This window comes from Monodelphis domestica, chromosome 6 (assembly GCF_027887165.1).
Source record: "Monodelphis domestica isolate mMonDom1 chromosome 6, mMonDom1.pri, whole genome shotgun sequence".
Lineage (NCBI taxonomy): Eukaryota > Metazoa > Chordata > Mammalia > Didelphimorphia > Didelphidae > Monodelphis > Monodelphis domestica.
Genome location: NC_077232.1, coordinates 292,392,763 through 292,415,138, shown reverse-complemented (window position 1 = coordinate 292,415,138; position 22,376 = coordinate 292,392,763). Strand labels below are relative to the sequence as shown.

Genomic DNA, 22,376 nt, shown 5'->3' with positions numbered 1-22,376 from the left:
ATTAGGCCAGGGCATCCTCAGACTGCCAGCATGTGGTCTTCCATTCAGTCCTGCTCAGAGTGAATCAGATCTCCAACGATTCCTGGTCTGGTTAATAAGTACTTCTTGACTGGAGGGTTGTTTGCCTTGATCATAGCAAACCACCATTTCCTGAGGGGCCCTGCCATGTTGGCTGAGCTTCATTCTCTGGACTTTTCCCTTTGTTGGAGATGATTGCCTCCATCCTCTGCTTCTGCCTGCGGATGGGTCCCGAACCCAGACCCAGCTCTCCCCTCACTTCACTCCTGGGGTCACCCCCTGGCACTTCTCTCATCTCCCATCTATCTGGGAGCTAGCAGCTGCCTCTTTATCATCTTTGTATCCCCAGGGTCTGGTCACAGATCAAGAGCTTAAATTAAAATGGTGTTTTCTATTTTAAGACAACTGGTTAGTCATCCACCAGCAACTCACTCGAGGAAGGATTCCTGAGATCCTGCTGCAAAACACTACCTAAAGGAGTCAGCAACCAGCTGTGCAGTGAAGCTTTTACTGAGGGCAAACTACTTACGAGTCAAAAAAAGGTAGAGTTTTGAGTGATCTGAGCTGAAGGGAAGGACGATCAGAGCCCATGGGGGATGGTGGGACTTTTTCTTGACAGAAATAGTAACGAAATCTTGAAGTAGAACTTACTTCAGCTTTACCTGGCATTTCCCCAAAGTCAGAGAATTGAGATGGGAGGAAGTCAGAGCCAGAGATAAAGGTTGCCGATGAGGAGTTGGTGGAAGTCTTGACATTTCTTTTTCTTGGTTAAAATCATGGGGAAACCAAACTGTTTAATTTGATTCCAGCTTCAAGAAATTTGGTTTAAGGAAACCCACTTGGGCTCAGCCCAGAACCAAGGAAAAAAAGTCAGTAGGAATCTTCTAGACAGGGTATTGGATCCGTTGACCTAGAATGGAATATGTTTTGAACTAAGCTGAATGTTGGTATTGGGGTAGTCCTATGACCAGAGAGGACAGTGTGGTGAGAGACCCCCCCCCCAAAAAAAAAGACAGTTTTCTACCTTTACCCTATCATCACCCATGAGACTGGTAATATACTTCATTGAGCTCAGCCCCCAATAAACTCCCAGGGCTCCTTATTATCCCTAGGATCAAAGAAAAGCCAACTATTCTCTTTGGCTTTTAAAAGGCTTTCATGACCTGGCTTCCTTCCAGGCTTTTTACATTTCTTTGATCTATCTACATTGGTCTTTTTGATGATCTTCTGTGAACAGGACATTCCATCCCCAGCTTTCTGTACCTGGTTGTCCCCCCTGCTTAGAATGGTTTCCCTCGTGACCTTCCTCTCCTGGTTTCCTTCAAAACTCAATTAAAACCTCCACCTTTCCGTGTCTTGCACCCCTTACTATTAGTGCCTTCCTTTTGAGGTTACCTCTCCCTTACACTGTATATTGCTTATGATTGAATATTCAATAAATGCTTTTCTTTAAGAAGTAAATTAAAAGCCCTGATTGTAGACCTCATACTGTGTCTGCCTAAGTAAAAAAACAAAAACAACCTTTCATCAGCACTCAAATGATTTCTCAGTGTTCAGAACTTTTTTTTCCCCCATTAAAAAGCCACAAAACAATTGTGTACTTTCATGGTTTTATATTTTGGGGAAAAGGGTTGTTTTGAGCAGTGATCAGTGATTAGCTAGCTTCTTAAGTTCTGTCTCTGAAACACTGAGTATATTTTGCCTTTTCAACTAGCCGGTGATGGGACCTCTCCCTTTTATTTTTTTCTTCAAAGAATTATTTATATGAAATAAAGTCTGGGTGCTAGAATTTAGCTCTGCTTCTGGAATGATTATGCTCCACAGTTGTCAGCAGCAACCAAAAATGTGAATTGCTGACTCTTCTAGGCTTTAACTCATAAAGTACACAAGGCGATATTGTGTTTGTCCATTAATATTTTCTTATAGTCTACCATTTTAGACAACAAGCATTTATTAAATACCCACTATGATCCCAGCACTGCTCAGCTGTGGGGGGTGGGGGGGGACAGAGCCAAAAATGAAGCCATTTCTGCCTTTGGGGAGCTTAGGGTCTATCAGGGAGACAGAAATACGTATATGAATATATATAACATTTTGTCTTTCAGCCATTTCAGTTGTATCTGACTCCTCATTACTCCTTTTGGGGTTTTCTTGGCAAAGGTTCTAGAATGGTTTGCCATTCCTTCTCTATCTCATTTTACAAATGAGGAAACTGAGGCTAACAGACTTAAATGGGGGTCTGAAGATAGATTTGAACTCAGGTCTTCCTGACACCAGACCCAGCACTTTATCCATTGCATCACTTAGCTGCCTTGTATATAGCATAAAAAAACAAGATAACTGTGAGTAAGTGGTAAAATATTGGCAACTAGAAGGCTTAAGAAAGGCCCCATGGAGCCAAGCCTTGAAGGACACCAGCTTTTGATTTTAAAAGGCAGAGATAAGAAATCAGTATATGTTGAGTTCCTACTTGTTCTATTAGGATGGGAAGAACTTCCTTAAACCTCTGTCGTCTTCCATTCAGACTGAGGAAGTTTGCAGTGTATAACAGGGGACATCTCCCATCTCCTCATCACATGTTTAGACTCATGTCCAGTTCTCGACTTCATTGGACTGTAATTGATGACTTAACGTGACCCCATGCTGCTGTCTCTGGGGCATTTCAGAAGTCTTATTCGTAACCTATTTAAAGCTTATTTTGTATAATAAAAATGGACCATTTTTATCACTTGTCTTCTCTATCCCCAGCCTCTTACTATTTCCTATAGTATAGTAATAATTCATGACATTTATATAAGTCACAGTCTATTCAATCATTCCCCTGTTGCGGGAAGCTTGCCTTGTTTCCATTTCTTTCCTACAACAAAACATGCCACTGTCGATGCTTTTGTATATACAGATTGTCTTTCTCCTCCTTTGATCTCTTTTAGGGGTAGAGCCTAGTAGTGGTGTCACTTGGTCAAAGTATACATAATTTAGTGACTTTGGGGGTACTATTCCACATTGCTTTTTAGAATGGACCTGTTCATGGCTCTACCAACAGGACAGCAGAAGGTCCGCCTTCCTGCAGCCCTTCCAAAAATTGTCATTTTTCAACATCTTTTTCATTCTGATAGGTGCAATATGGAATTTTAGGTGTTTTTTTTTTCAGTTTACATTTTTGTAATTATTAGTGATCTGGAGCAATTTTCCCATATGATTTCTGATCACATGTATTTCTTATTTTAAAGATTATTTATGGGCTATATTTCTTTGGTTAGTGACTTTTATCTTTAAATATGTGCTCTCAGGCCTTTTTCAAAGAAGTTTCTATTTTAATAGCTTTTCCCAGTTTACTGTGTCCCTTCTGATTTTAACTATTAATGTTGTTTGTGCAAAAATTCTTTAGTCCTAAGTAATCAAAACTAGCCATTTTATTTTAGGCTAATTTTTCTATCCCTCCTCTGGTCATGAAATCTTTCCCTATCCAAAATGTGAAAGATTTTTTTCTCTTTCCCTTTTTCCTCAGACTTTTATTATGTGACCTTTTATATCTGGTTTAAATAGCCTTTTTATATATCTATATATATTTGTATATATCTGGTTTATATCCCTTTTATATCCATTGGGAGCTTATCTTAATGTATATTTTGAAATCTTGATATAAACTTCATTTCTTCTAGAGTATTTTTAAGGTTTCCCAGCAGTTATTAAATAGTGAATTTTTACTTCATCCACCCCTATGCATAGTTGTTTCTGTGTTTTTTGTACTGAAATTATTCTGTTGAAAGGCCTCTCGTTTTGTAAATAGTATCAAATTATTTTTATTATACCAGCTTTGCAGAATCTTTGAGATTTGTTACTATTCTGCCCTGAGGTTCTCTCCCATTTTTGCTTTTTGTTTCTCTTAAGAGTCATGACTTTCTTCCAGATGAATTTTATTGTTATTTTGCCTGCTTGTATAAATGATATGATTCTGAATCTGTGAATTCATTTAGGTAGCAGCTTAATTTTTATATTGATTCAGACTAACCATGAGCAGTTAATAACTCATCTGTTTATTTAATAAACCTTTTTTTTTGTAGAGTGTTTTGTAGTTGTGTTTATATTGTTTGCATTTTGGTAAATTCTCTAATATTTTATATACTCTTTAGTTATTTTGAATGGAATTTCTTTCCTTGGATTTTGTTGGTACTTTATAGAAAGGATGAAAGTTGTGGGTTTATTTTTATCTTGATTCGTATAATTCTTAAATCGAATCTGAGAATCTTAAGTAAATCACTGTCATTTACAAAATCTATAGTTGTCTTTCCTTTTTGCTGTAGACATTACATCAACTTATTTTCCTTGCCTTATTGTTTTTATATGGCTTTTCTGGAATTATACCAAATGAGTAGCATTGACATTCGAAACTCTTTCTTCACCTTTGTCCTTATTGGAAAGACTTTCAGCATTTCTCCATTACAGAGAATGCTATTTTTCTTATTGTTACCATATTAAAGAATGCAAATATGTAGTCAAAATTTTTTCTGCTTCTATTGATAGAATTATAATTTTTAATCATTTTGCTACCATGACATATTATATTTGTAGTTTCCTAATATAAAGCCAATGCTTCATTCCTAGTATAGAAATCCAACCTGTCATAATATATAATAATCTTTTAAAATATATTTTATCTTCCTTGTTAATGTCCTATTAAAAATTTTTGTATTTGGTTCATAAGTGATTCCTCTTTTTCTTCCTTATCTCTCCCTGGTTTTTGTATTAACTATACCCACAGTCATGTATATTTGTGTACACATTAGATATTTGAAGACTTGAGTCTCCTTGTATCCTCCAGTTTGGAAGTGTAAGCCTATTTCTGGGTCTAAGACCACTCCTCATAGGTAGGGGAACTTTAACCTGCTCTCTTTCTGACCTAGGCTTTTGCTCCTGCTGGCCCTCCCTCCTACCCTTACCTCCCAGGAACTCATCATGTTGATTTCAAACTGCATATAGCCTTCTGCATTTCAGAAGCAAAAGAGATCTACTGGCCTCAGCCTCCCTATAGTTGGACCAGGGTGCATCTATTCCCTGCTGCCATATTGTATCATAGAAGTTGTTTTATAAGATTATAGGATTCTTTTCCCAGTTTTTGGAAGCAAATCTTAAAATATTGGTATTGGTTGTTCTTTGAATATCTGATAGAATTAATTCACTTGTAAATCCATCTGACCCTGTGTATTTTTCTTCATGGGGGATCCCTTTATGGCCTGTTGGATGTGCTTTTCTGAAATTAGGTTATTTGAATTCTCCATTTCTTATTCTGTTAATCTGTATATTTGATGTAGTTTGTGAATTTTTCAGTTATCTTCAAGAAGGACAAGAAAATTTTGAAGAATTTGAATATGTCTTCATTTGTTGTGAATTGTGGCATTTTTGACATTGCCAACTTAGTTTTCCTCCTTTAATCAGATCTGCTAATACTTAACCTTTTTTTGCAATAAGTCCAATTTAATTTCTGTGATTGTCCAATTTAATTTCTGTGATTGTCGTTGCCAGTTTTCTCTCCTCTGATTTTTCAGAATGTCAGTTTTTGTGTTTTGTTATACTTTTGATTTTTTGTTTTTCTAATCTTTTTGGTTGCTGGCCCAGTCATTTATTTGTTCTCTCTTACTTTTGTTGATTAGCGTGTTTAGGGAGATAGTTACCTCTAAGGACTGTTCTGGCTGCATCCCAAAAGTTTTGGCATGTTTGGTAGATAAGGGTAGCTTTGCTGTGCTTTGCCTTGTACAGGAATCCCTCCATGACTTCTGCCTCTTTCTTCATTTGAGTCTTGACTTGACCTGTATCTGTCTCTTCCCCATAGGCTCCAAATGGATGTTATCCATTTAATCTGGGTAGAAGCAGGGCTCCTGCAAGACACTGGAGCTTCTACTGCCCAGGCCCTGCCTTGGGGGGCAGGGGTCCCATATAGGCTATGTGGGTACCACTGCCTATACCACTGTACCATAGATTGTATTTTGAAATATTCTTATTTGCTAAGTTCATAGCCAAGAAAACTTGGTTTTAAAAATTAGGAAAGAAATGTCTCTTTGTGGTAAATAAATTTAAGTGCTTTAAAAGAGGAAAATGACAATTACCACATTCTCTGTTCGGAAAAAAAAATGCTTGCTTTAAAAAAAACCATACCTGACTTATATGTGATTTCTCATTTTAGTGCTTCTTTCCTAGTTTGAATGTGTCTCCGACTCTATTAGGGGCAATTCCTTGCTGAAAGGCTTTGAACAGAGACCTAGCAATGATTACCCTGTATTCTTGTCCCCCCATGACCTGACTAACTACAAAAGGAAGGGGCCTGCTGGCTACAGGACATGGAATTTGTCATCTGTCACCTAAATGCCTAAACGTAGTCATGGAGGGATTGCAGCCAGCATTTGGGCAGCTGATAAATACTTAAACTTATGTCAGCGTCGAGTGGCCACTGACAAATATTGGAATCTTTCTTTTAAAAAAATAGTCCAACTTTTTTTTTTCAGGTTGGCTATTCCTCCCTTCCCCATCCTTATTCTGTACCAAAGTACTACTACTGTACTTTTTTGTTGTTATTTTTAAAGTTGAGATAGCCATTCATAAAGAGAAAGAGAGGGATCTGTACTATTGGCATATTAGAAAAAGAGTTTGGAATCCAAGGACTTGGATTCAAATCTTGGCCTCACCACTTGGTTTTTGGCTAAGTCCCCCAACTTTTCCATGCCTCAATTCTCCACACAATAAGTTGAATGGGTTGGATTATCTGTATTTTAAGGGCCCTTCCAGCTCCTAGTCTTAGGAGCCTGGGTTGAAGGACATGATTTGTTGCCAGGACAAGACTGGGAGCTCCTTGAGAACTGGACTGTCTTTTTTTTCTCTTTGTATCCCTAAACACTTAGCATCATGCCTTGCACTTTGGAGGTACTTAATACATAACTAATGACTTCTAATTTTGTTTAGGACATGAAGAAAGTTTGAAATGAAGTACAGTTCTTGATTTTAGCATTCATCTTAAGATAATGATTTCCTTAAGAAACTTGGAACCTGTCTCTCACTGTTTCCCTGTTAGGGTCAGTCTACAACTGAAAACTCTGAGATCAGCTGTTTCTAACCTGCAATCTGTGACCTGTGTTTTAAAGAGGTCCTATTTTTACTTACCAATTTAATTTCTGGTGATGTTAAACACACACACACACACACACACACACCCACACACCCACACACCACTATCAGTTGCTATATTACATCTTTAAAAAAATATTTAAAAAATCCCTATCTTTTATCTAAGTCTTGGTTCTAAAGCAGAAGAGCAGTTGGTAAGAGCTAGGCAATAGGTTTTAAGTGACTTGCCCAAGATCACATAGCTAGGAAGTGTCTGAGGCCAGATTGGAACCTGGAACTTCCCATCTCTAGGTCTGGCTCTCAATCCACTGAAGCATGCAACTGCCCTTGCTATATATAGCCTTTTAATACTATTGAGTGAATGGAGATAGACAGGCTGTGTTTATGTGACCTTCTAAGACCTATAAATCCCTTTCCTCCCAGTGACCGCATGAAATAGATAAAAACCCCTTTGCACGGGTCTTGAATCCAAGATTTTTAGAGTTGGAATTCTCTGGAAAGGCCCCTTCCGGGTGCCCTGTTCCCTTCTCCCCCAGACTTCCTGTATGGTTCTTTTCCGTGTGGCAAGGCCCGGGCCTTTTGGAAAGCTCCCCTCCAGAAGAGTTTTCTCTAGTTTTTCTCTTCCTCTTCTTGTTTGTTCTGAGCAGGGCAGAGGCAGGCCGTTTGTGAAAGGAAGTTAGGAGACCAAAATAGGCCGGAGAGAATGGAAATCTCTGCTGCCAGCGGCCCCATTCCCTCTGGCTTTAAATAGACGTGTCCTGCGTGTAATGCGGATGGCCTGCTTCGCTGGAATCCCACTGTCCCACCCCCTGCTCCCATCCAGGCCGGAGCTTAGTCAGGATCCCGGATTGACTAGCCAGCCTGGCAGGCGGTGGGCGGGAGGGAGGAGGAGAGCATCCTGCATCATCGCCCTCTATCCATCCATCCAGCATCCTGGGAGGTGCTTCTCCGGGAGGGAGCAGCTGCTGGTCACATGAGCTGGATTTTCAGTCCAGCTCATTAGTCAGCCATCTTGGTCAACACCCTTGCTCACCACCCGCCCGGCGGCTGCTGCTGCTGCTGCTGCTGCTGCTGTTGCTGCTACTGCTACTGCTGCTGCGGACTCCTGGTGCCGGGCTTCCGCAAGCTGGGCCCACCCTGACCTGCCAGTCTGTGACCTTTATTTTTCGGAAGCCAAAAGAAAACCAAAGCGATTTTGGGGGTGCCTCCTAGCCTTGTTTTTTGGGCTCATTTTTCTAGGTCCCTTGCAGAGGCCAGATTTCTGAAGCCAGCGAGGGCGGCTGAGGTCCAGCGGGACCTTCACCCGACTGGGAAAGCCCCGGGGGTCGGGAGGGAAAGAACCGTTTGGAAGGAGGGAGGAGACGAGCATCCTTCTCTTTTTGCTGTGTGCTAGGGGTTCTCTTAAAGAGAAGAAAAGATAGCGTGGCATTGTTTATTTGTGGTAAGCTGTGCTCCAGCGACCAGGTGTTTATCCTTTCTTTCCTCCACCTGAAAAAAGCTCTCTTTGAGCGAGCTTGGAATTTGGGTGGGATTGGTTTTGGGGAGTTCGGGCTCGGATTTTTTTTTTGGTGGGGAGGGTGTTTTTTATTTTTATTTTTCCTCTGTGTGTGTTGTGGTCCCAGCTGAGTCATCATGTCTGCTCTGACACCTCCGACCGATATGCCAACCCCCACCACAGACAAGATCACCCAGGCGGCCATGGAGACCATCTACCTTTGCAAATTCCGGGTGTCCATGGATGGAGAATGGCTATGCCTCAGGGAGCTGGATGACATCTCCCTTACACCAGACCCAGAACCTACCCACGAAGGTATGGCTCCATCCCCTGCCCTCTCCCCATTGTTACAGGGATGAAGGTAGTGAGGAGGGACAGGGAAGAGGGAAGAGTTCTCAGCACTCTGCATTTTATTTTTTTCCATTCTAACTCACCTCTTCCACTTCATATTAACATAATCTTACTAGAAATCTTCCCCCTCCCCCCCCCCCCTTTTCCCCATGGAACATCTCTTTGAAAGTCTGGGCCTATTTAGGACTTTCGAAATTCTAGTTTAAAAAAAAAATCTGAAGTTATTGTCTTTGGGCCATGCTGATAAATATTTCCCAGATGAAATGCTCCTGAGCAGTCAGTGATTTGTATAAATAGGACCAGGCACAAGATGGTGTCAGTACCACAAAGACTAGCCTTACATAGAATAAAGAGGCCGCTTGGAGAGGGAGAGATCCCACATTTGGGCTCAAAGTCTTTTCTTTATATTCTTGAGTGAACTGAACTGTCCATCTAGAAAGTTGGCTTTTAAAATCTGCCTTTAATTTATATGAAATCAGCAGCCTAGTACGGATATTAAAATCAGTGCTAAGCATGGGATCTAATTAGGTGAGAAAGCAGTTTTCCGTTGAGGATGAAGAATAGCAATGATTGAGTAAAAAATAAAAACAGAACATTTTTATGTGTCACAGTCGACTAATAATAGTGATCATCAAGCCCAGGGCTACTTAGGAGCAATTTAGTTTTCATCAGATAAGAGACAGGATAACTTCTGCTAAAAATACCCCCTCTGGAAAGTCACCACTGGTTTATTTGGACATGTAACTTTTGAAGGGATGGGGGCTGGGCTGGTGATTTCATTGATATAGGGGACTCCCACAGGAGGAAACTCCCTCTTCCAATGGAGGTCGGCACCTCCTCTGCAATTTATAGTCTTAGAGAACACTGAGAGACTAACTCTGGAGGTGCGAGAGAGAGAGAGAGAGAGAGAGAGAGAGAGAGAGAGAGAGAGAGAGAGAGAGAGAGAGAGAGAGAGAGAGAGAGAGACAGAGACAGAGACAGAGACAGAGAGAGAGACAGAGAGAGACAGAGAGGGGCAAGATTTGTCCCCATGTCTAACTGGCTTCCAGCCAGCTCTATCCTCCATGCCTTCCTGCAATGGCTACCTCAGTTAGACAACTGATTTTAATTTCCCTGATTAATCTCTTTGCTGAACTTCTCAGATCACACTTAAAATAATTGAAGCCAGGAAGCCAGATTTGCTAACATAAGTAGAAAATTCATTTCTAGCATTAATCCCTCTGACAGTTTGATTTTTCCTTTGCTGCTAGGCTAACACAGAAATAAGAGGGTAATGCCTTGAATGCCTCTCTTTTACTTACTCTTCTCATCGTATCACACTGTTTTTTGGTATCTCAAAGCCTACTTTGCATTTTTGAGGAAAATGTCATGGCAGATTTTTTTTTAGGGGGTTATTAGCAGAAAAGACTTTGATTTCTCAAGTTGTTTTGGCTTGAAGAAGTTGGATCATTTGAACTGAGGTTTTCCTGACTGTTCATACACTGACAATCTCTCCACTATCCCCCAAGTGCCCTGGTGCCATTGAAAGATCCTGTTTTCATCTCAAGGCCTTGTGGATATTTTCGAACATTGGCCTAGTCTCAGAATTTAAATGTTTGTTTATTACCCACTTTGAAATATCACAGAATTCCAGGATACTTTTCAAACATAGTCATAGCCAGAGTTTTGGGGAAAGAAATAATTCCACTTCTGGACAGCAGCCAAGATGGCCTTTACAGAGGGCCACAAACTGCAATGCTAGGCATTGGGTTGTAGGATTTAGAATTTAAAGAGATTTTGCAAGGTCATCTGGTCCAAGAGTATCAAACTCAAATAGAAACTTGAGTCAATAAAGGACTAAATAAGGAAGTTCCCTGTAGCCTGCATATTTATGTAGTTTTAAAGTGTAATATTACCTGTTTTATTTTTATTCATTTTCTAAACTATTTCCAAGTTACATTTTAATCTGGTTTCAGGATCATTTGGGTGTGTTGTGGGCTATGTGTGTGATACCTCTGAGCCTTATTTCTATAGATAAGGAAACTGAGGCTGAGGCAGATGAAGTAAATTTGTCCAAGGTAGTAGTAGGGGGCTGTGACAGGATTTGAACCCAGGTCCTCCAAGTCTAAACCCAGTGTTATTATCATCATACTGTGCTTTCAAGATTCCTGAAAATTCTGTTGAGTGCTACACAAGTATCCTATGTTCTCCTTACTAAAATTTCAGCAGATTGTCCACTGACTTCTTGTCCCAATGTCTCCATTGTAGACTGTCTAAGTTTTGGCTCATTAGGCAATCATCTGTCATTATTGAATGTTTTCACCGAGATCCTGTTTATTTAGTAGGCATTGTTTGGAATATATCGGAGAGGGCAGCTAGGTGGGATAGAGTGCCAGGCCTGGAATGGGGAAGACCTGGGTTCAGCTCTGGCCTCAGACACTTTCTAGCTCTGTGAGCCCTGGGCAGGTCACTTGTTACCCCCCCCCCCCAATTTGCCTAGCCCTTGCCTGTCTGTTTTTATTAGGACAGAAAGTGAGGGTTTAGAGAAAAGGGGAGAAAGTCAATTGGATGGTCACCCTGAGGGACGTGTTCCCAGGGGTGCTGTTTGAGCTCTCATGGACAGATCCTACTCCCGGCCACCAGAAGAACATGTATGGCCCCTGTGGAGAATAGCTGTTGGAGAAGAGAGTGAAGGGAAGAGAAAAAGACATCTGGGGCAGGGTGATGCTCCCTAAGGGTGGAATAGGAGGATAAGAGGGAAGCTGGCGTTTTTGCCTAATTAAATACAGGAAAGGAAGCCTTTAAGCTGTAACAGAAGGGGAATGATCATGAGAAAAGCCACAAATAGCGAAAATCATGCAGCTCTGGGGAAGGGAGGCAGCTACGGGGGATTAAAAGGACTTTGGTTTAGCCTGTGTTTCACCTTTCTTGTTGGGCAAATGCTATTCCTACCCCAGGCACTCCTTGGCCTGGCTCAGTAGTTTGCCATTGCAGGCTCGGGATGGGCTAGTCTCATCCCTGGCAGCTAGAACAGGTCCTGAGTGAGGCTGCCCTGTGTTATGTTTTTAAAATAGCATTGGAGAACCGAACCTGGCAGCAGAAAGTTGATTGATTCCTAAGGGAAAACAGGAACAGGGCGGTGTTGATACGTCTGGGGGGCTCGGGCTGTGTTTGTTTAGAGCAGAGTGGAGTGGGGAGAGGACTTGGAATTCTTTAACCTAATTGTGGGGCCTTGGAGAAGTCTTGGGCCTGGCTCATGAAGCCAGCCAAGGACTCTGGGAATCTGGTCCACTCCTCGTTTTACGGGCAGGGAAACCAAGGCCCAGAAAGCTTAGATCACTTGCCCCAAGTCACAAAAAATGGTAAGTAGTTAATCCAGGATTTGAACTCATGTTCTTGGATTCCAAATTGACCATTCTTTCTGCTGAATCTTTGAGCTGCTGTTATCCCATTTCTTCAGTATATCGGGAATAACATTCTTCACAAGTATACAGACTGCTTCATGAGGCTTATGGTACTATGTGGCTATTATAAATTATTATATATTATGTTGTTATAAATTATATTATAAATGAGAAGCTCATAAGATGAGAGCTTGGATGATAATTTTGTGGAGTCTCACTTTCTATATAGCTGGTAGTGCAAGCTCTGACCTAGAACTTACTCACTTACCCCAGTGGCTTCCTACTGCCTCCAGGATCAATAGAAAATGCTCCATTTGGCACCTAACGCCCTTCACGACGTGGCCCCTTCCTTCTTTTCTGTCTCATCTTCTTAAACTTGACTCCCCTGCACTTCCCCAGCTTGCCTGTTCTTTCCACACAGCCTCCTCCTCAGGCTTTTCCTTGGCTGTCCTTCCTAATCTAGTGTGCTCTCCTCTCTTGACCTTTGCCTCCTGACTTCCCTGGACTTCTTCAGGATGTGTGGGTCAAATCCCTGCTCTCCCTCACTGTTGGTGCCTTCCCTCTGAGACCCCCTTCCATTTACACTGTCTACATTTAGTTTCTACCTCCTTGTTTGTTTTTTGTCTTCTCCCTTGGACAGGGTTGGGACCAAGTGCTTAGTACCTGGTAAGCCCTTGCCAAATTGATTATTGACCAACTGACTGACAGTGAGTGGAAATGAAACCTGTCCCCAAATCAACTCAAATTGATTCCTGACTTTATAAATTCTTCACTTTTCCTCCAGCCTGTCTCCTTATTTGTCTCAGACACTAACTGTGTGATCCTGAGTGTGCCATCTAATCCTTCACAGCTTCATTTTTTCTCATCTTTAAAATGGGGATAATAACAATAGCACCTACCTCAGACAATTTTGGAAGCATTTTGCAAATCTTAATAATAGGCTATATTAATAACAGCTATCATTATACCTTTCTCAGGACAGCTTCTTTTCATTGTCTGCTCACCCCTCCAGTGTGTCCTCCGGGGCTAAACAGAACAAGTTTTATCCCATTTCTATATAACTGCTGTCTGCTGTCCTCTCCTGACATCTTCTATTTCCCGCCTTCTAAACATCACCTAGATCCTTTTAACTTTTCCTCTCTTGAGAGTTTCAAGAGCCCTCAGCCTCCTGATGACCGTCTGGACACACCAGTCAAGCCACCGGTGCCCTTCCTAAAATACAGGGTGCCATTTTCCAAAAGGCCAATCGTCAGAGGTCATCTAGGCCAGCTCATCGAAGTTCAAGACCATGTCCTGGCTAGCAGTGCAGGTGATATTTAACCTTGAGTAGAAGTTGGAGGAAGAGTGGAACATCATTTCTGTTTTCAAGTATTTGAAGGGCTGTCCCATCTAGGGCATGGAAGTCTTTTGTTTAGTCCCTGAGGAGAACTAAGAGCCATATACATGGGTGGAAACTGGGAAGGGGCAGGCTCATACTCACTATAAAGAGAGCTTCCTAACTAGAGCAGCTATCCAAAGGTACTTTGGGCTGCTTCACACTCTCCCTGGAGATTGTTGGTCAGGTCAGAGTTGGGGTAGATGACGTCTGCTGTATGGGATTGTCCACTTGGGATCTGGCAGTCCTTTCCCCTGTTTCTGAAATCTGCTTTCCCCAGATCTAGAGGGCAATTGGACTCTGTCTGGCTTTCCCTTTCTTAACCTACTATCACCTCGAAGATTGCTTTTCCTAAAGCTGGGCAGCACATAAGGCTTTGCCTGGCTTTTGCTTTCTTTTCTGTTGCAACTTCCAGGGCTATTTAGTCATTTCTCCCACAATTTCCACCGTGTCTCCTTATGGTCTGTGAACTCGTTACCGTCAGATCTGGAATAGCAGTTACCTCGGGTCATTCCTTGAAGAAAGATGAAGCGATCACAGAGACCCAGTCAGGGACTCCCCACAGATGCTCTGTTTTTAACATATTTGAGAGGCTCTCAGTGGACATTGTTCATGTGCTGTGGTGCCAACACTTCATGATCTGCTTCTAGAATGTAGTCCCTAATTCTTATCCTTCTGGTGAGATGTTCTGCAATAACCCTTCCCCCAGAGAGCCACTTCTTTTTCCCTCCATGGGTTGTCCTCCATGTGTGTCTCCTTTGACTCAGTTGTCCAAAATGACAAACTTCAACCTTCAGATGCTTGGATTTCCACAGAGGAGTTTATATTTCCTTGAAATATGGTCCTGTTCATTTTCTCTGATTTACGCCTTTTGAACAAACTTTGGTGTCCATTGCGGTATTCCAGGTGTGAACCTGATCCTACCAAGTTGCAGTTATACTTCTGAGGTAATATTTGTCTCTCTCATAAAGTTTATCAGATCTTTTTTTTTCCACCAGGTTTATAACCAACTTTTTTTTTATACCAGTTTTGTGCCTTTATTACCAATAGTACGCATGCCCTCAGATTTCTATACGCATTTGTATTCTCTACATGAATGCGTATAGAAATCTGAGGCCATGAGTATTATAATTGCCCCTTTTCCTGGATATTGTCTTCTGTGAATTACTGGGCTACTCCACTCATATTTCTTCCCATCTCACACCTGCTGTTTCCTGTGGTATCTTGCTCAAAAACTGTTGGGGTTTTCTCTTCTGCTCCATTATCAAGTTAAAACCCTTTTGATCAGATCTACACGTCTTCAAGCAAATATGTTTTCGCCGTTCCCTTTTAGAGGTGTTCCATTCCTGGCCCAAGCACCCCATCATTTTTGGGGCCTTAAGTTCTGGTCCTGAATTTCAAACCCTGTTTTCTTTGACACCATTGCTTTAACCAGCTGTCTGCATCCCAGATCCTGCTTTCTTGAAACCCAGCCTTCAACTAAAGACAATGAAAGCATGACCTTTTCTCCTTAGGGCCTGGTGATCCCTGCCCAGAACTTTATAACCATAATGACCAGGTCCATTGGTATCGGTTCATACTCCTAGACGAGAAATTTTAATTAGATACAATTTATTGGTGTATAATGTGTGTTCCTAATTAAAAAGATTTCATTAAAATGTATCTGTAAGAAAATGTACATAATTTTAAAAATGAAAAATTTCTCATGTTAGGGTTTAAAAAAATGACAACACAAGAATACATTATAATTTCAGGCTAGAAATAATAGCTGGTGATTTTCTGAAACACTGGTGTCAAACTCCAACGGAAGGGGTCTCTAATTGGTCCCTCCGGGCAGTATATTGACTTAGTTTTAAAATGTAATATTATCTATGTTTTATTGTATTTTTCTGTTTTTATTTATTCATACACATTATTGATTTCTTTATTTTGATTTGTTTTTGTTAAATATTTCCCAATTATGTTTTAATCTGGATCTCTGTTGACTCTTTTGATCTCAAAACACTACCAAATATTTTGTGATTTTTATTGTTGCTGTTGTGCTTTGTTTTTGTGAATATGGAAAAGGGAAAATTTGGTCCTTAAAGAGTGATACAATAATTACAATAGTTAAAACCATCCCTCAGATAAAGCAGTAGATGTTCACCATGAACTTATGGCATTTTTGTGAACTTTTTGCTAGTTTGACCCAGATTTTCATTTGGATTCCTTAGAGTAAGATTTTGTCATCCAGATCAATGTGATGGAGAGACAGGGAAGAACAAAAAGAAATCCTTGCAACTGAAGGATTCCATAGTGAGTGAACATTTGGGGTGTTTTTCTAGACCTTCCCTAGGAAAGTTAGAGTGGTACAGTGGGATCTGGGATGAGAGGACCTGCATTCAAACCCTAGCTTTTATCACTTGACTTTTAACCTCTCTGGGCCTCAGTTTTTTTCATTGGTAAGATGAGGGTGTTGGACTAGATGGTTTTTGAGGTCCATTCCAACTATGATACCTGAACATAGCTCCCATGGAGAAAGGGCTGGTCTGTCCAGCCACAGCAAGGCATCCTGAGGAAGTAGTATATGCCAGGTGAGTCAAACCACCAGCACTACTCCACTTCAGACCCAAAGCCTTGGGAATAGCATGGCCCCCCCAATCCCTGAAGCCATCACTTGAAAGGTCTGGGGGGAAGGAACCCCACATTCCTCAACACCACAGACCAACTGCTACTGATGGTGGGCAGGTAAACCCAGCAGTCATGTAGCAGCATCACCCAGGACTCTAGTGGAGATAGGAGTTGGCAATAACTGCATGCTCCAACCACAGTAACTGGAGATCCAGAAAAGAGTTCTCAGTGACCACAGTCACTACCATCAAATGGAAACAGATAGCACATTATCAGTGGAAATGATGTTAAAGAAGAGGCCTGACCGTCCATTTACCCATTGTACCCCAAGGACCATGGGACCTTTCCATCTGACTGGTAGCTAAATTCGTCCCTCTGTGTTATAAGAATTTGAGCTCCGGGAAAGCACGGCTTGTCTTCCTTTTCTGTTTGTATCCACAGCATTTAGCACATCGTAAGTGATTAATAAATGTTTTTTCATTCATTTCCTCATATGGTCCTATGCTTTTTTGTGTTAGTAAACAACACACAACCAGTGTGATTTAGGCAATAACCTGATTAACCCATTAGTTCTAATTCGCAGTATGTATGTTGAGAGAAAATGCTTGAATATAGCTAAAATGTTAAAAAAAAAAGTAAAAAATGTTGGTTTGGTTTTTTCCACATTTCTGGAAGATGCTGTAAAGAATGAAATCCTGGAACATCTTGAAACATTAATAGTAACTGTTTCTTTTCAAAAGAGTAAAGTTTTATTTTTGTGTTCTTCGTTCCATTCAGAAGTTGAAAGGAGGTTAGTGTTACGAGTCAGATTCCATATTTGTCCTTTACTAGTTCCTCATTCTTCTCCTGAAACGTGGGCATTCTCTAAAGCTTTTTTCTTGGCCTCCTTCATCTTTCTGTAGTTTCCACCTTGGTCTTGTCATCCACTCACAAGTAATACCATGTCACCTGAGCTGCCAGCCGCCATGACCCTCAGTCTTTTATTTCCCTTTGGCTGCGTCTCCACTTGGAGGTCCCACTAACCCCACAAACTCAGCATTCCTCAACTGAAGCTCTTCTCTTCCTCGTTGCCCCAGACTCTCTTTTGTTTCTGGTGAATGATGCCATCTTCTCCCCAGTCACTGTTTCTTGACATCTTTGAGTCATCTTCCACTCTTTCCTTTCTCTAATATTTACCCATACTGCTGGAGTGGAATTACCTGAATTTTTAGTGATTGACTCTCCAACTGTTCTCCATCATTCTGGTTTCTTCCTTTTAATTTATTCTTTGTACTGCTCCTCTCGTATAATCATTCTCATTGCACTGTTCTGTACATCTCTCCTCCGCTCAAAAAACTTCCAATGATTTTTGTTACTGTTAGTAATATGGAAGTCAGACAAGCCGAATGGCTTTGGAAACATCATCTGTTGAATTGATTCCATGCTTAAATTATTAAGGTAGTCATACTGGCACCAGCAGAGCATTCCTCTGCTGCCCAGATGCATACAAATAGTGATGATCGGCCATGGGGTTCAGTTTCCTGATTGAGCCCATGCCCCACGTGAGCATGGCATGTCATACTTGACTGATGTAAAAAGAGGAGTGAAAGAAAGTGCATGGGAATGTCAAGCAGTGTCCCGAAGATTTGGAACATGGCAGAAATATTGGTAGGTCTTAACGGTGAAGTAACACGTAGGAAAAAGAGCCCTGGCTTTGTGATCCAAAGAATCATAGCTTCTTAGAGTTGCAAGGGGCTCTAGTCGTCTACAGAAAGAAATCCCCGCATCATAGTATGGCTGTTCTTCCCAAGCGAATGCCCTTTCCAGGAAGAGGGGAAGCCACTGTACTCCGAAGGCAGTTGGTTCTACCTTGGGGCCAGCTTTCATTGTAAGGAGGCCAGCTATTCCTGACATGGAGCCTAGAGTTGTTTCTCTGGAATTTCCATCCATTGGTTAAGTCAGAAGACCCACATGTAAACCTTAGCTCTGATACTACTTGGGTGAATTTGGATAAATACCTTCAACCAATGGGGCCAATTTCCTCGTTTTAAAATGAGATGGTCATGAGTCTTTCCGAACCCACATCTTACCTTAGGTAGTCTGTGCTCTCAGAGTAATGAAGAAACTTGAACAAATAACCATGAAGGAGATCTATTAATTTGCACCGATGTCTGTGCATCAGTGGTTGGTGTGTGACTTAGAGTTGTCTGGGGGTGGGCAGACACTGAGAAACAGGGTGACTTGCCTACTCAATAGCTCGTATGTGTTAGAGGCAGACTTTCACTCTAGCTCTCGCTGGCTGTTGATTGATTTTACTCTGTTGATTCTTCTTTTCCCTTTTGCTTTCCCTCTTCGTGTGTTATAAAAACATAGTTACCTGAGTTTCCTAAGGGACTGAGATAAGGAAGCCACAGCAAGATTTTAAAGCATACAAGGAGGACCTGCCACCTCATTGTGGGTCTGAGGCAAGGTGTAAGAAGGATGGATAGGGATAGAGTGGGCCTGGAAGTTCTGAAGGATGAAATGGCAATTATGAGGCCTCCAGGGACAGGGGGTGCCTGGTTGGTGATACCAAAAGGAAAGAATGGTTTGGTTTTTTTTAAAACCCTTATCTTCTGTCGTAGAATAAATACTGTATATTAGTTCCAAGGTAGAAGAGTGGTAAGGGCTAGGCAATGGGGATTAAATGACTTACCCAGGGAAACACAGCTAGGAAGTGTCTGAGACCAGATTTGAACCCAGGACCTCCCAGCTCTAGTCCTTAATCCCCTGAGCAAAGAATTTTTTAATAATACATATTTTATTGTTAGTTGGCTGTTGCCATTAACACAAATGAGGTATTTGTGGTCTTTTGGCCCAATTCGATTTAGTCACTGATTTGCTCGATTCATTTTCCTGCGGATTGCAATCCAAAAAAGATCTAAGTTTGAAAACATCCACAATGTAAAGGTCACGATTTTAAAGCTCAATTTCAATCAGACCCCCCTTTGCCTAGTGAGGACATGAGGGACTGAAGAAATAAATACGGGCACTTAATAAATCATTATCGTTTGATTGTTTCAGGTTATCCAGCTATTTAGGAGCAATTCAAGATTTGAATTGAGCTCTCCTTAGTCCCATTCTGTTGTCTCTTGAACCTCACCATCTGGAGACATTTGAATTCCTTGTCATCCGAGTGAGAGTGCAGGTTCACTGATTCACTATTATTCAAGTTCCTATAAATGTAAAATAGTCAGGATGAGTTTGAGTGCAGGTGTTGAATTTGTACTTAATAGAAAAAGCAAGTTGTATGTAATAGAGACTTGCAGCTTTGGGTACCATCCTGAGAAATAAATCCACAAGCATTTATTAAATGCTGCCTCTATAGATTGGACATAGTGCTAGAAATGAATAATCCTTTGTTGTTGTTCAGTCATTTCAGTCCTGTTTGACTCTTCATGACCGCATTTGGGGTTTTCTTGGCAAAGATCCTGGAGTGGTTTACATTTTCCTTCTCTGGCTCATTTTACAGATGAGGAAACTGAGGCAAACAGGGTTAAGTGACTTGCTCAGGGTCACATAACTAGTAAGTGTCCAAGGCCAGATTTGAACTCTGGACTTCTTGACTCCAGGCCTGGTGCTCTCTCCACTGCCCTGCCCAACTACTCAAAATAATCACAATAGCAACCATTTCAATGGTATTTACTCTGCACCAGGCACTGTGCTATCCTCATGACAAACCCAAGGGGTAGGTACTATTTTTATCCCCATTTTATAGACAAGGAAACTAAGACAAATAGAGATTAAATAACTTTTCAATCATACAGGTAGTAAATATCAGAGACCACCCTTGAGCTCAGGGCTTTCACTTCATTTGAGTGTAAAGATGACACAGGCAGACTCCCTGTTTTCCAAGAACTTACATTCTTTTGAGGGAGATGGCTTATTTACATGTAAAGAAATGCAGAATAAATAAAAGGGCAAGATAAAAGACAGGGTTCAAGAGGCAATTGTAGCAACAAGAGCACTTTAAGAGATGGTATCTGGGGTTCTAAGAGATGAGAAAGGAATGCCTGTCTGTTGCCCTTCTTTGAATCCTCAGCATTATGCCTGATCTGCAGAGGAGGTATTTAATAAATGCTTGTGGGTTACCGTCACAATACCTGACACATTGTAGGCTCTTTTTTTTTTTTTAAGAAGAGCAATAGATAAACTAATTATGATAAAATGTTTCCACTGATACGTATGTAAATAGTGTAATTCAAAAGATATTGTAATTTGGGGTTGGGGTTTTATTTTATTTTTTCCCCCATTTGAATTAATTTATTTAGTCAATTTAGAACATTATTCCTTGGTTACAATAATAATCACATTATTTCCCTCCCTCCCCTCCACCCACTTTTCCCACAACCAACGCACAATTTCATTGGGTATTAACTTGTATCCTTGATCAGAATCTATTTCCATGTTGTGATTTACACTAGAATGTTCATTTAGAGTCTGCATCCCCAACCATATCCCCATTGACCCATGTGATCAAGCAGTTGTTTCCCTTCAGTGTTTTTACTCCCACTGTGTTTCCTCTGGATGTGGATATTGGTTTTTCTGGTAGATTTCTCCAAGTTGTTCAGGATCACTGCATTGCCACTGATGGAGAAGTCCATTACATTCAATTGTACCACAGTGTATCAGTCTCTGTGTATAATGTTTTCCTGGTTCTGCTCCTCTTGCTCTGCATCACTTCCTGGAGGTTGTTCCAGTCTCCATGGAATTCCTCCACTTTATTATTCCTTTCAGCACAATAGTATTCCATCACCAACATATACCACAATTTTTTTCAGCCATTCCCCAATTGAAGGGCATCCGCTCATTTTCCAATTTTTGGCCACCACAAAGAGCGCAGCTATGAATATTCTTGTACATGTCTTTTTCCTTATTATCTCTCTGGGGTACATTGTAGGCTCTTAATAAATGCTTTCTGACCGACTGTGAGTGCGTCTAAGGAAGACTTGAGGGAACAACCTGTGCAAAGGCTCCAGGAATTTACACTTTGGCTTGGCTGTAAAGTGAATACATGATGGGGTTGTATTGTTATGTCTAAATCAGAATTTATGGCTGCTATAATCCAGTCCAGCTTTTGTGGGGAGAAACAGGCAAGCAGCCGCCGCAGGAAAATCCAGCTATTTAAAGGCGGCTTTAAGTGAATTGTTAAAGGAAATAACTTTGTGAATAAAGCAAATAACCCAAATGGGTTTTGATATATCTAGAATTTTCTTCAAGCTGGACACTGCTTAGCATTCAGTACATGGTGTGGCTTTATATTAAAAAGCTTGACTCTTGGTATCACCCATTTTGTGGATGGCAAAACAAAGGCAGAATAGTGATTTGGTCTGCCCAGGGACCCTGGGAAAGTGAGTAGGTGAGAGGAACCAAGATAGCTTTTACATAGTTATTTGTACCTTGGACTGGATTCTTCAGAGAATAAATACTCCAGAAATTCAAATCCCACCATGTCTTTGGTAAAACTTCTTTAAAGGGAATAAAAAGAAAAGGGAATGGAGAACAAACAAGTCCTTAGGATTCTTCACAAAATCGTGGGTTTTCTTTGGGGATAAAGTCACATTTATCCTTCTCTAAGTTTCCCAAGGTGAGAGTACTGGGAACATTTGGGGCTGCCAGCCAGAGCAGGAGTTTCAAAGTTCTATGCCACCTTTATCTCTAGTAGGAATGGATCTGAAGGCAGGCCACTGGCACTACTGATTGAGTTAGACTGTATTGTCACCATGACACCCTCCAATCCCTTTTGGACCCAGTGACCAACTCCTTTAGTTAGCAAAGCCTGAGAGGTAGTGTTCCCTTTTATTTGCTGTACTGGTCTCCACGGGAACATCCCTGGCCTGGCTGCCCCTTGGAGTGCTAATTTAAGCCCCAGGAATAGAATGGAAAGCCTCAGATGCAGGGGAGACCCCCAGAACACGGAAACTAATAGAATGCACTGTCCTTTTAACAAGCCCTTCCTGACAAGCTCCAATGATTCATGCGTAGAGATACTTCAGAGTGGTGCTCTTTA

At 41.2% G+C, this 22,376-nt stretch overlaps 1 protein-coding gene and 1 non-coding gene across 25 annotated transcripts in view; both read left to right on the top strand.

Moving 5' to 3' along the window:
* RUFY3 (RUN and FYVE domain containing 3) overlaps positions 1-22,376 on the top strand; it is a 138,532-nt gene that overhangs the window by 13,008 nt on the left and 103,148 nt on the right. For 2 of the 24 annotated variants that reach the window (XM_056803370.1, XM_056803369.1), the window contains exon 1: positions 8,082-8,944. The exons of 12 other annotated variants lie outside the window; for them this stretch is intronic. In XM_056803370.1, the coding sequence (XP_056659348.1) occupies positions 8,767-8,944 (178 nt within the window). In that variant the 5' untranslated portion in view covers positions 8,082-8,766. Of the gene's footprint in view, positions 1-7,321; positions 8,945-22,376 lie in introns of those variants that run through there. 10 more of the 24 variants (XM_056803359.1, XM_056803358.1, XM_056803376.1 and 7 more) reach the window with 10 other exon arrangements.
* Positions 14,798-14,856, top strand: MIR7318 (microRNA mir-7318). The gene has a single exon (NR_127531.1). It is a non-coding gene; the product is annotated as a microRNA mir-7318 (primary transcript).